The 14532-nt window shown below is 38.2% G+C and overlaps 1 protein-coding gene across 1 annotated transcript in view; it reads left to right on the top strand.

Annotated features, from left to right (window-relative positions):
* The window catches only part of LOC140938938 (sorting nexin-27-like), a 14649-nt gene extending 2060 nt beyond the window's left edge, over positions 1 to 12589 (top strand). Inside the window, exons 3-15 of the mRNA XM_073388469.1 lie at positions 351 to 425; positions 930 to 1047; positions 1942 to 2015; positions 3286 to 3399; positions 3922 to 4000; positions 5545 to 5654; positions 5866 to 5916; positions 6863 to 6952; positions 7513 to 7662; positions 8398 to 8526; positions 9153 to 9212; positions 9918 to 10004; positions 10280 to 12589. Coding sequence (XP_073244570.1) covers positions 351 to 425; positions 930 to 1047; positions 1942 to 2015; positions 3286 to 3399; positions 3922 to 4000; positions 5545 to 5654; positions 5866 to 5916; positions 6863 to 6952; positions 7513 to 7662; positions 8398 to 8526; positions 9153 to 9212; positions 9918 to 10004; positions 10280 to 10405 — 1263 coding nt within the window. The 3' untranslated portion in view covers positions 10406 to 12589. The remainder of the gene's footprint in view (positions 1 to 350; positions 426 to 929; positions 1048 to 1941; positions 2016 to 3285; positions 3400 to 3921; positions 4001 to 5544; positions 5655 to 5865; positions 5917 to 6862; positions 6953 to 7512; positions 7663 to 8397; positions 8527 to 9152; positions 9213 to 9917; positions 10005 to 10279) is intronic.
* Positions 12590 to 14532: the final 1943 nt, after the last annotated feature.

Below are 14532 nucleotides of genomic sequence, written 5' to 3'. Positions count from 1 at the left end.
TCACTTTTTTCAAGAAGAAGTCATAAATATTTGTTAACTTATTGTTCAGGGCCCGAAAAAATTCCCAAACCACAAACAAGTCAATTTCCTTGCTGAGCAAGTAACTTTCTAAGAAGAGTAACAAGTGGCTCCAGGCAAGCATAAAATGTGACTAGAGCTACTTTACCAAAAGACAAGTTGGAATTCAAGTCTTTTTGAGCCCTATGTTGTGTAACCTCTTAAGAGCACTGGATTACAAACTGTCTATAGTAAACTGAACTGAAGCAGCAATCAAGCGAATTTCTTTATTTTCAAATTACACTTCCAGCACATTAAGTACTAAATTATTAATTTTGTTCTTATTATTTTAGGTTTATAATATATATTTTGAAGACAAGCATATTTGTTCCAGAAGATACAAAGAATTTTCAAATTTACATAACAAGGTGAGAAATTTAGTTCATTCAATACTATTAAAATGTCAACAGATTATTTTACAAATATATTTGTTAACATGGTCTACGGGATGTACTTGTTAAACTATCTTACAGGGCCAGTGTGGTATAATATCAAAAAGTTGTAAACATCTAATAATTATCTTAAAACCTTCCAAATTTTATAACAGCAATTCATTATGAGTTTAGAATATCTTGCATGTTCTTGAGCTTTTCTAAAGTTCTTAACTTATAGTTATCATGAATTACCATGCCGAAAAACAAAATAAGGAAAGTAATAAATATAGAGTCAACTCTCTCTAAGACATCATACACCTTTGGGACCTGCACTATTGTAGGTGCCCGCAGTCTATAAGAGTGATATCTGTCTTACAGAGACTCAAATAAAGGGAGTAAAGAAAGGTAGGGGTCAACTCAGTAACAGAGGTGTCTTTTATGACAGAGTGGACTGTAAACAGTAGAGGGCTAATTGTTAATTTTATACCTTAAATTTAGCTCAAAAAGGAGTTCAGAGATTTTCAGTTTCCAAAGTTCCCTGGAAAATGGCCATTTAATTTGTCAGATCAACAGTTAGAATCTCGAAGGAAAGGTCTGGAATCCTACCTTGAACAAGGTAATAGTAGTAAATAAAATAATTATTGCTATCTATTTTGTATATTCAGCATAAAGTCAAATGAAACCACAGCATGGCTTCAGTGTAGTTTCTCTCTCATAACTGGCTTGGAACCTGGTGATTTGCAATAATACTTCATCATTATCATCTTCATGATTCTATATTGTAGCAGTAATGATTCTCTGTCTTGCCTATACTGTACATGTTCTTACAATAGCAAACTGCAGCAAGCCTTGTGACCAATATGTCTTAGACTTGTACCTATTGTTTGCAAACAAATTTGATGTAAGATGGCAGGTAGTGTCATTTTAGCTAGGAGAAAACCACCAAGAGTTTCCTAAATTTCCGTAAGCAAAATGTAAACCTTGTTAAGAATTGAAACCATACTCCAGGCCCTCTTAGAAATATTGGCGTATTTCAACTTTATGTGGGCTTGAAAACTCTTTTGTCCTCATTGTATTGATTGTTAACTATTAAATAAGCTTACTTTGTCTCAAGCTCTGCCAGTTTGACATTAAGCATTCTCTTTCAGGGTGGACAATTTTGGTGTTTTTTAAACATCCAATAAAAGCATTTTTTTTTTTTGTGCCACTCATTGTCAATCACAAATCAGACTTGGTTGTCAGACTATGGTAAAAGAGAATAACGTCTTAAAGTATGAACCAATTGTTGGTTCATACTTTAAGAAGTGCATATATCAAGTTTTGGATGCACTTGGGAAGTTTGAAGAGCACTGACTAGCCTACACTTATTCTTCTCTCATGCTCTCCAAACTTCCCACATGCATCCATAATTTGATACAGCTGTATACGCTTGCTAAGCATAAACCAATTTTTAAATACAGGGGAATGTAAAATAGATGAGAATGAGCTGACTAACATTGTTTCATTGCAGTAAATTCTGTGAGAATTATAGGAGAATCAGATATCATGGAAGAATTCCTGAAATCCTCTGAAAACCATGTTGTGGTAATTTTAGCATTTCATTGATTTCACCAACCTGTTTCTTGTCGATAAAATCAATGCTCACCAAAAGTGAAACTTGACTAAAATATATGTATGCACCTAGAATAATTTTCTCAGTAGTCTGCACTCTTTTTATGTACTTCACCTTCTGTAGGTAAAATAGTATTAAACACTCTCAGTACCCACTAATATATGTTGACTAACAACTGTTATTGTGAACAAAAAGTCAGGGGCGGATCTAGGGGGAGGGTGCAGGGGGTGCACACACCCCCCCCCCCCCCTTAGATGACCTGCAGTTTTCTAATACAACTGGTATTCTGCAAAAAAAAAACTATGTGGTTTATTGGTGTTGAAGTAGAGCAAGAGACGAGTGCGCCCCCTCCTAAAAAAAATCCTGGATCCGCCCCTGAAAGTGATTGAAGTTGGGGTCTCCACTACACTATAAATGTGCCAGTATGTTTTATGGCGAAAGGTTAGATATGTATTTTTCACCTAAGACCCATTTTTGACTAGTCAAATATTTTAAAAGTAATATTTTACAGAAAAATGATACTCCACAAACCTAGAGAAACATTGAAATGACAAGTATTAGTACTGCAAATGAACTAACTTACACAAAACTACTGAGTACTATGGACAACTTAAAAAAAATGAGGATAATATAGCACAGGCAAACTAACATAAAGAAAAAAATTGATTTTGACGGCCTCTTTTATGCCAGGGAAATTCAAATTTACAACATCTAGGCATAGTTATGATCGACTGGAAATTAAACAACATAACTATATCAGTTTGCTTTTTGTCCCGCTGTACAGTGCTGTTCATTAACAGTTATGATCAGACAACATAACTGGCCTTCAAAAGATTTGACCAGTCAAATATAGCCATTTCTGGCTGGAAATTGTCCGTTGACTGACTAGGCAATATTTCAAACTCTGTATATGGGGACAATGTTGAGATTTTGAGGAAGCAAAATTGTTCAACTGGATCTCTTAACTGTAGTCCTTTAGAGTTAAATGTTTGGGATAATTAAGACATGTTCTTTGATCCTTCCTAAACTTCTGGAAGTGACAATAATGAGCGGAGATGCAGCTAAGGAAAAGCTTAGCAGGCTTTTTTATCAGTCAAGCTGGCTATTTTACTCAAGTGCTCTTTCAAAATTGCCCCATGCTATTGTTTACCAGAGCAATTTGTGCCAGTGAAATAAGCCGGTGGCTGGCTCTCAGGGACACCCCTGATGACATGCAGCTCTTCTTTTCTCTGTAATCACTAGGAGAAAGACACAGAAGATGGTAAAATGAAAGTTGAGTTGAGAATATATTTGCCTGATGATGCCATTACTACGGTAACTGTGTTGAGATGTCACAGGACGGAGGAAGTGTTTAAGGTAAAGACTATTAACTTAGAACATTGCAGGATGATCAGAAAACTCTGAATGATGGCCATGCATTTCTACAAAAAAGTTTTTCAGTTGGCCTTGACATTACATGGTAGAAACACGATTTTAGATCATTCTGACTTTATCTAATTGAGTCACTCTGAGTTTTAAGGCTAGGCCTCAGTTCTTTGAAGAATAGCATTTCGTAAACAAGGCAGGCAAATGTCCAAAATGGCACTTCTTGAGAACCCAAAATTGACCCTCATTAAGAAGATTTTTGTCACCATGCACCTCTAGAAAATCACATGTGAGTGCTTCACTTTGCCAGTCCATTTTAACAAGGAAGTCTGTGGATCCTTACAAAACGCCTACCAACCCCTCAATGCTTTTTTTACAGGTAACTTTAAAACAGAAAAACACTCAGAGTGATTTGCACTGTTACATGTCAGATAGTTTATCCAGAGCCATTGGCTAAGGACTATTTGAAAATGTGGAATTACAGCCTTTTCTCATTTTGTATTCTATTTCAAGGCCTTGGTACAGAAGCTCAATCTGAGCCTGGAAAATGCTTTTAACTTTGCCCTTTTTGAGATTATGGAAAGTGGTTTTGGTAAGTTATTGACAAAATACCATGCTTTTCAGTTTTTTTTTTTAGCTTCCAAATAACACAAACCATAGGTTTATACAAAGTTAGCATTTATTGTTTAAGTCTGACTACTCATGTTTTGTGCAAAAACCTGATTGGATTCAGCTTTTGTGTGATGTGAAGACTTTTTTGTGTTCACATATTATGAGGAATCTTGCACCATTCTCTTCAGCTCTTCACTACCAAAACACTTGAGTCGCCACACTGTTCCTTGGTGATGTCTGTGTGCCTTTTTTTTGTTGGTGACGATATGATTGACATCAGCTGTATTGATATTGGCAGACATTGTCCAAATTTAAGCCAATCAGGCATAAAGTAATGATTTGAATGAATTATTATTTATTATACTGCTTACATAGTGTTAAAACCAGATTCTGCTTCCAGAAAATGGTAAATTAACCTGATCGAATTGTTGAGTGATGTTGCTGTGCATTACTTTATACACCTAATGTCAGGATTCTGGGGAAAACAAAACTAACTGGTTTCCCGAGGGACTGGACACCAAGTGTTCTATTATAATTATTCCTAGCCTTTCACTTCAAACACGCCAAAGAATAAAGAGAGAATCAAGACCACTGAATGAATTACAAATAATTATTATTTACACTGAATGATTTACAAAGTCCTTTCTGTGTGCATGTATTGTCTACATCTTTTTGTTCACTAGCTGTTATATCTTGTTAGCTTGAGGCTCCATGTTCATGTTAATTAAAATGGAAAATGATAGTATTTTTTTTGCCCTCTATCATGCCCCCTTTCCACCATGCTTTACTCATGTGCGGTAGTTTCCTGAGCAGGGTACAAAGAATTGCTGAATTACATCTTGATCATTTTAGTCAAGGCGTTGTGATCAAGAATCATCCAGTGATAGTCCCTTTTTGGTTAAATGAAAGTCTAGGGATATAGCAAAATTTTATGACTTATTTTGTGAGAAATGAGGCAACAGATCTAGGATGTCGCACTCTTGTCAGGTGGGAGTACTTCAAAAATTGGCTTCCATTGTTAGCTGTCCTGCTCTTGATAAGTGATTATTGAATCTAGTGTGTGATCCCTAGTCTATGACAAAAATATCTGTAAGTTGCAATTTTGCTTTCATTGCAATTGCTTTTGTATTTTTCCTGTTGGCTCTTTGTATGTCATAGTTATTTCTTTCTAAAGTAAAAACAGTCAAACTGTTTTAATATTGTGGCCATCCACTGACATGGGTCTTACTTTTATTGTGTACCTGAATTTGATTTGTACTAACTTCTTATTATAAACATTCAATAAAATCCACTGATGCTTTTCAAGTTATTTTAATGGTGTTTAAACCTTCTGTTGGACACGGAAGAGGGTAAATTTCAGTTTTCTTGTCCTATAAACTAGTAATACTCCTTACATGCATGTATTCTTTAAATGAAGGTCACCTTTCTCAAATTAGTTAATCTTTCAACTGTACATTAACAAAAAGTTATGTGTAGTTTTATTATAATATGTGCAGACCCATTAATGATAGGAATATTTTACAGAACGAAAGCTTGAGAACAATGAGTTGCCTCACAGTGTTTACATTCGGAGTTATTCCGCATCATCAACAACCTGCCTTGCATTAAGAAAATGGAATTTTACTCTTGCTAGGGTATGTACAGTACACTGTGCTTTGATAATACTTTTAATGGCCTTCAGAAAATGATGATTCTTTGGTATAATGCTGAAGTAATCTCCAATCCTTTAACAGTATTGAAGTCCCTTATTAAAACAATTTTTTACAAATGGTTTTATTGGGAGATGGATCTTTTGTTGATTATCATCAGAGGTGGGTTTTAACTGAGTTGTTTTTCATTTGACAGGAAGTTCAGATGAATGACGATGAAACTGCGTTAAATCTTCTTTATAACCAGGTATTCTACACAATTATTTAAAATCCAAGGCCCAGTTGTTCAAAGGCTGATTACCTCCACGTTTCTTTTTCTTTTGTTGAAAAGCATTTTCTCAGATACAGGGCAGGAAAAAACCTAAGTCCGATTGCCCGCGGCAAGTAAATGTTAATCTTGGGCAAGTAAAAATAGAAGTTTAATGGCATCAGTGGTCCTGTGAGTCTGTCTGAAAGTGTCAGCTTGGTAAATGATAATTTCCAGACAGAAACTATTTCAAAACTGAAGACTACAAGTTGAGTGACACAATTAGTTGACAGGATGAATTAAGTTAAAATCAAAAAGTAAGTTTGGTTGCTTGTGTTACTCCTCTGATCATCATATTGGTCAAATCCAGCAGTTACTAATACTTACAAGTGCTAGTAATCTTATTCACTTTGTCATTATCTATGACCTATTATGGACAGTACCTTAGAACTATAGATGATAAGGCATTGTGTTCCCTTGCGGCAAGTAAAATTTTAGTGGGGGCAAGTGAAACTGAAATTTAATTGCACATTAGTTAAAAGGATTTAAATTTTTTTTCCTGCCCTGGGATAATTTTCTTTATTATTTTTAGAGCATCCAATCATCAAACTGTAGACAACAAGAATTAACTGAATTTGCTTTTTAATTCAAATTTCACACTAACCCTGGGCTATTTTAACCCAGCTTTGAAAAACCCAGCCCAGGACTAGACCTCAACCCTCGACCTGGCCCTGGCCAGGCCCCAGGCCGACCCAGTGATTTTCTGCCAGGACTGTGTGTTTTGGTATTGCTCACTTCATTAAATAATATTTTCCTTTCACGTTAATCAGCGTCTACAAAACCCCTTACACTATGAAAAGATTTGAAAGTGCTTTTTCGGTACAATGTGGAGGAAAGTGATAAAGGCTTTGAACAAGCAGGTGTAATGGGTCAGTTTATCTTGCAGGCAGTTGGTGACTTAAGAAGAAGAACGCTGTTACCTGGGAAAAACTTACAAAAGATCAAAGAGCTACAGGCTGCCAATAAGAAAAAAGAAGTAAGTGAAAAGAAAATCGTTTTTTGCAAGCATAAAAAAGCATGTGATTAAATTGTACTCAATTCAAAATTACTGCCAAGAAAGCATAACACATCTCCTATGTTTTAAGTACTGGTAGGTACTTTTTGGATGTATTTAACATTCCGTTCTTCCCTTAGTGAAAACTGAAGATACGTGTGTACTTTTTCATGTACAAGTAAGCTTATTCTCGCCTTCTAGGCTGTAATAGGACTGATCTTGCAAAACTCTTTGCTATTGTCATGTTAGAAGTACGTAGACTGCAAAACATTCCGTATATTTGCGTAGGTCAAGAACGCGCCGGAGTGAGGTCATACGAAGGTCCTAGAGTGAGGGTGAAAACGGAGCGTGAGATTGGGGAGAGACGCGCTACGGTCGCGCGCCTCGCGCTTCGCGCCTTGATAAACCAATGTTAAGGAAAAACATCCGACCATTTTTCATTCTAAGTGGTACCCTTTCAAATTAAAGGTGCATTTTTTTCTGAAACTGTTCTTTGTAGTTGTCTGCTACAGATTTAATGTTTCCCATTGTGTCGTTTGCAGTTTTTGGATGTTGCGAGGACTTTAGAGGGATATGGAACAGTTGTGTTCCCCCACTGCGCCTGTGATGCAAGAAAAAGTGGCCATGTTATTGTGTCAATAAGTTTAAACAGTTTCCGATTACAGGCTTGTTCAGATCAGGGTGATAAAGAGGTCAGTTTTACTCAATCTAAAATTTACCTGGCAACTTCTTATCTTATTACGCCTGCAGTGGAGTTTGTGATTAGGGAGAGGGTAGTCGATTGTCCCCCCCACCCCCAACTCGATCTTTCGTCTTATGTCCAGCCTATTAATCTCCTACTCTATTAAGTCTTCCTTCAAAATCAAAGCTGGCGGCTGCAGGACATAATTGAGCGCTCGGTCGCCTGAAACTGCTATAATTTATACAAACTAAATTATGAAACTTATCATGACTAGATTGCGAGCAAGCTCTCTGTGGGGTGGCGGGGGGGGGGGGGGTAGGGAGCTCTGGGATGGGGGAAAAAGGAGAGAGAGTTCCCTCCACAAAGCTTGCTCGCAGGATGATTCTTTTACTATGAAGACAGATCACCTAGGGTTATTTTATGCCCCCAAAAAATCAAGTTAGAAAGTAAAACCCGAACTTTCCGTGTAAATGGCATTTTCGTCTTAAATATTAATATGTCTTACCTAAGAACTTCCCGTAACACCTGTTCTTAAATAAGACACTTCTTAGTTAAGGCGAAGAAAACGTCGTTATTTAAGCACGCGACGTGTTGGGTACTTGAAAACGGGACCGAAACTAGACGCGAACCACTTATACCAGCTGTTCCCGACTTATTTTAGGACGCATCTAATTATTCCTCGTGCAAATGGTACAGGTATGACTCTTTGTGTTTGTGTTTGTTTTTGTTTTTCTTTTCTTTTAAGGATCAGGAACATACATTTAACTGGGAGGATCTGACTAATTGGGAAGCCGATGATGAAGCCATGGCTTTCTGCTTCGAGTACAGCAAAGGGGGCAAGAAACCAAGATGGGTGAAAATTTATTCACAATATGTACGTCGATATGTTGAGTTATCTGCCTGGTTGGTTCTAGAAAGAGAGAGGGAAAGGAAAAGAGGATTTCCGTCCCCGGAAAAACGCGGAGAGAGTGCGGAGCGCGAAATAAGGGAGGAGCCCGCGCTCTCGCGCGTGTCCACTTCTCTTTCCGTTTCTAGTGCCAATCATGCCCACTAATACTGAGGTTTTTTTACTTACTAAGCTTATTTTTTGGGAAAAATAATTTGTTTGTTTGACTTATCAGACTTTTTACTAAGATGGCACTGTTACAGAGATATTAGGCTGATTTAACAACAGAACGGGAACGTCAGTTGAAGACGGCGCGCGCAGATCAAGGGCACCGGCAAATTGGCCACCGGAAGTCGTGTTTAGTCCTTTCCGCGCGCTTTCCCGTCGTCAGCTGACGTTCCCGTCCTGTTGCTAAATCAGCCTATTAACAAGCACTCAAAAACAAGGTCGAGCCACCTTACCTTGCGTATTTCATTAAACAAGAAATTTTGCGTATGTTTCATCCCAAACTAATTGTTACAGTTTCGATATACGAAGTTGTATAATTAGAGTTTGTGACACTTTATGTAGGTCTGGATTCTATTTAGTTACATTTGTTTTCTGTTTTCTTTTAGTTTGTGTTCATGAACACATGTGTGAAGAGAGTGACGGATGAAATTGAGTGGAATAAACAGGTAAAATTAATATATATTTAATCAATATAATAAATTTAATTGACAACTTTGAGAAAGACTGTGTGACGACTCAAAAGGACATCTGCTTAGAAGGCTACACAATGGGTGCTTTTGACTACATTGTTCAGGGCTTAAAATAACGGCCGATCATTTGTCCGTACAAACTTTAGGCTTGCCTGTCATTTTGACCGAACACGTAAACAAGCGACTAGGAAAAAAAACTTTTTCACACTATTCCTTTTTTTTAACTTTTTGTTTTTGTTTGTTAGGTTAGTTCGTTCAATTTAGTTACCGTGTTATTTTAAACATATTGACCGATCAGAAGAGAGAAGTGACCGAGTTGAAATTTCTTTGGCTGGTTAACACAACCGCCAGCACACCCAAATTTATTTTGAGCCCTGTTTCCGATACTTACAATGTATGGGACTGGAGGTAGCCTCTTCCTCGGGGGCTTAGAAACTCCCGCGAGACTGGGCAAGTGATTGATGGGAAACAAGGGAAGGGCGAAGCGTCATGGCAAGAAGAGGAAACTTCTCGGTACGGTGGGAGGTTATGAGTTTGAATCCAGTCAGGAAACCAGTGTTTTTTATCTGTTTCCCGCACTTATGACGCAATGAGCATTTCATCATTGTCACGCGTTGTGATGTTTAAACAGTTTTTTACACTCCATGCGTGTGACTCATTTTGCGTGTGTTCTTTTCATAGGACGGTATTTTACCGTTATACCCAAGTCAAATTGAGGGAAACGGAGAAGTAGATGAATCTAACGATAGCACTGAATCACAAGACACGGTAGAAAGTGTTTCATTTTGATTGCATAAGTTATTATTTCATGTTTTTTTGTTTGTTTGTTTTCTTGTTGTTGTTGTCGTTGTTACCTGGATTTACTTCAGTTCTTTTTGGTGAAATACTGGACCAAGGTGGTGTAGACGGCTTATAACCGAGGTTTTACGACGTTTTAACCGGGATTATCCTTGTCGAAATTTATTTCATTGTCGGTAGTAATTAAAAGAGTGGCAATCAAGCTCATGTTTTAAGATGGTGGGTGTGTGTGTCTTCTTTTCTAGAGTGTTAAAGCGACATCCATCTCAAAGAGCCACACAAAGTCTTCTTCAAAAGGCAATCAGAAATTTGCGGTTCCTAAAACAACCCCTAAGAACCGACATTCTGCGATCGATGACGAGGATTTGTGATTTGCGAACTCAAAGGAATGAATAGATGAGTGAGTTACAGAAAGAGCCGGCTGACGGTCCTGTGGGGACTGGCTGTCCTGTGCAGTCTAGCTATCATGTGGTGACTTTTCAGACATGTGATAAGACTCTGTACTGAATTTCCTCGGATTAATCGAGAATCATACCAACAGAGTTCTAATAGCCGATTTTACTGCTTAGTTTGTCTTAAAAGGTTATACTTAAGGTCTAGAATCAGTTTTGTAGAACCATTTTGTAAGAGGATTACCTTATGGTTTTGGGATTAAGTTGGAAATTTTTTTCACGTGGGGACTTTAAGGTAATAATTAGCAATTATTCCTCGAGCCCGAATGGGCTGGCCTCATGGGTTATTGACTCAGAGGCCATGAGGGCGCGAGGAATAATTGTTTTAGAAAAATCCAACTAGTTGGTAAAAAATATCGAGACAAAACAACTTTAGCTAGCAAAACACGATTCAGCCGCCATTGTTCTGGTTTTCAAAGCCGGCGCTTTTCGCTCCTAGTGGGCTATAAAATATAGCCTAGTAGTAGCTCAACCAATCAGAACGCAGCATTGATAATAGACCACTAGTTGGATTTTTCTAACTTAGAATATAACATATGTAATAATATATACCACTGATATTAGTATTATAAAGGAAATAAAGGGAGAGTTAAAGAATCAACCATAAGAGGACACAGAAAAATCTGAGCCTCAGATGGGATTCAGATTTGTTGCTTGTGATGGACCACGTGACTGCGTGATGCAGTTCGCGTGATACGGTTCGCAAGTCCAACCCACAAAAAATGACCATTGCTCGCCAACGAGTCCTCAGTGGCTCAGAGGTTAGAGCATCCGATCTAGAACACAGAGGGTCGTGGGTTCGAATCCCACCTGGGGCCCAGATTTTTTCTGTGTTCTCTTATGGTTTATTCTTTAATTCTCCCTTTATTTCCTTTATAATAATATATAACTAAGTGTATAAGTTGCCAAATATCGGTATTTTCTAGTAACAAAGACAGACGGCACCTAGTATACTGGCTGCAAAGGCAAGTAAAATAGATAGATGTAGTACTGTTCAGTGAATAGATAACAAATACTGCAGAAGTAATGTAGCTTGAGCCTTCTGTACTAGATGGACAAAGCAAACAAACTACCCCAGGGTCTGGTAGTGTGTGGATGTTTTAACGGTTGGTTCCGAGCCTGCGAAATTGAGAATCAAATAATATAACAGTCTTCCACTGTTATTCAAACTCGACATTTTTTTTTACTATGATGAGTGAATTTTTTATTCCCATGAATTAACGAAATTAATACGACGCAAAATCAATATTAGTAAACATAACTTACTTGTCCCTAAGCTTTTTTGTTAGCGTTGGGAGTTGTGATAGATACTATTTAGTAACCCTGAGGCTACCAAAATATTGAAGCTGGTACAAATATTTTGGGGGTCACTTTCAGGAGGCGGACATGAAAATTTTGAGGGGATTTTCAGAGTACAAATTGTAGTTTACAGTGTAGCTAGAGTTCAAGCCCAGTACCTCAAAACGAGAGGAACGTTCTCCCCATCCTCACCACCGAGTTCGCTTTGCAATCTCCATAAAAATTGTTCATTAATGTATTTGTGGCGCAGAACAAGCGTCTGAGTTTCTCTACACCTTCCTAGCCTTTATCCCGACATTAATTCATGCTTAATGTAACCGTTGTAGCAGATTTAAACCAGGCTCAGGAGCTCCTGTAAGGCATGGTAACCAGAATTCTATCATGATGTAATCTTGTGTCCAGCTATCTCACCTACAGACAGACACTAGGGAGATCTGAGTGTCAGATAAGTCGTAAACAGGTTCTGCCGTTTTGAATTGATCCCAAGAAATTTCTACGTGCGACTGCGGTGAATTGCGGACGCCTTGTGGCCTTCAATTTAAGTCCCATATGACGAGTCGAAACGAAAAAGCTGGAATAATTTTTTTGTTACTGTTATTTTTCTGAACCTAATCACCTTCTATTACAGTGTAGTGAGTACTGGGTTACTGTCGGGAATTTCCCTTACGTTTGCTACCGACTACTAGCAACCTACTGTAAACTCTGCCAGCAAGAACACTTTTTACTGTCACTAAGAAAATGTAAATTAGAAATCGACAGTCTTAGAAGTCTATATAAAAAGGTAAATATACAGTGAGAACCGTGGGTTGTTTGTTGTGTTTATCTGTCATATGTAAGCACGTTTTTCCTCAGTTTTAAATATTTTTTATAGCCTTGTTTTCTCAACTATGTGTATACTGTTTCCCGAACTGTCTAGATAGTCTCGAGGATAGTCTTAGCATTTTTTGTAACATATGCGTTTACTGATGAAACCATTACGGCGAAAAATGTTGGTAAACTGTTTTGATTTAAAAATGTCCCTGTCGTGTAGCATTTTATTTCTCACGTGTAAGAGATTCAAAAACCTCATTTATTCCGCCTTTCACTAAGGCCCCGCCCACTCGTATCCGGATATTTTTTAATCTGCAACTTTTTTTTCCGGATTCAAACATTTCCACCTCCACAGGCATCTGTATTGAAATCGAATTTGCCCATTCTAGTACCCAGGACTCCTCTAGGATTCTCGATTTATCACTAGAATTATGTCAGAATCACCGCAGAAATCAAAGAAAAATGCGAAGAGTAAGGTTGACCCCTGGGTCCTCTCCTACCTGTCCCTCGACGGGTAAGAGGGAGAACAGGCTGGGAACGAGGTTACCCTCTTGAATACAGTATTACATGTAACGGTACAGAGCTGGGCTCGATCTTGTTATGTCACCGGATAAAAAAAATATCCGGATTTAGCGTCCACACGATTCTGGATTCATGTATTCAAAAATGTCCACTCTGGGGAGTAGATTCAAAAACTTGCTGATTCGCAAGCCTGATTCACCGGATTCGTGTTGACGGGAACCGAATCCACAAAGAAAAAGTTGCGGATTCAAAAATATCCGGATACGTGTAGAGGGGGCCTAAAGCAGATACAAGTTCCTTCTGATGGCAAATAAAATGCAAACAGCAGTAAGTAACTTGAGGGAATATATTTCATGGTAAACGTGACGTTTCTTAATGTGACAAGAAAGTATGTTGAACTTCATACAAAACGTGTTTATCATAAAATGCATTTGCAAGCGTGTTGATTACTGCTATTGGAAATCTTATTTCCAACCCAGTAAAGATGGCCATGAAACACGATCGTTTATGCAGCCCCTCTTTTTTTCTTATCAATTTGAATTAGTTGTGACAGAAGGCTGCACCCGCGAAATCAAACATCTCATGGCTGTATTACGGAACTGGTGAGGTGGAGCCAGCGACCATAAGAACATCAAACCACCCTGAAGTCAAAGTATTAATATCTTTTTAACAGTGATAATATCTTATCGTGAAAGATCGTCGAAGTTATGTTCGCAATATAAGCAGCTGCTACAAGAAAGCCTGAAAAGTATTCAGTCAGGCTTGAACGGGACTCTCGAATTCATATTAACCTCTGCGATACGGGTAAGGAGGTCTCAAGTCAACTGAGAGGTGGTCTATGAGTTCGTAATATAATCCTTACATGATGAAGGTACGAACGAATAAGTGAAACTACGGGAGAAAGTTTTAAGAAGACTACTGCACAGGTTGTCGAAACCGGTCAGTCACTTTCAACAACAGTGTTATTCAGGACTGCGTTCACCCGGACGATCCTGCTCAAACTACCTATGAAATGAGTCCTGGGTTCAAACCTTTCACATGTGAAAGGTCGTTGCAGTTTGTACTGTGGTTGAAACGGTGTTCCTTCAACCCAGATTGGTTCAGAATGATATTACACCTACCATGAATGTTGGCGCTTTGTGTACTCATGGCTGCTTCCGCTAGTCTAATATCCCGGTTGGTAGTCTCCTTATACATAATATGGGACCAAGGAGCAAGGAGCAAGCAAGGGACTTCCTTATCCAATTTAAGACCTGTGAGTAATCTGCAATACCTCTCTAAATTGGTTGAAAGGGCAGTTTATGATCAGACAACCGATCACGTTACTCAGTCGGGTTTGTATCCCATCCTCCAGTCAGCCTATCGACTTGGTCATAGCACAGAGACTGCCCTATTGAAGATACAGAATGACATAC

Source organism: Porites lutea, chromosome 5, assembly GCF_958299795.1.
Source record: "Porites lutea chromosome 5, jaPorLute2.1, whole genome shotgun sequence".
NCBI lineage: Eukaryota > Metazoa > Cnidaria > Anthozoa > Scleractinia > Poritidae > Porites > Porites lutea.
This window is presented reverse-complemented; position numbering and strand designations above follow the sequence as displayed.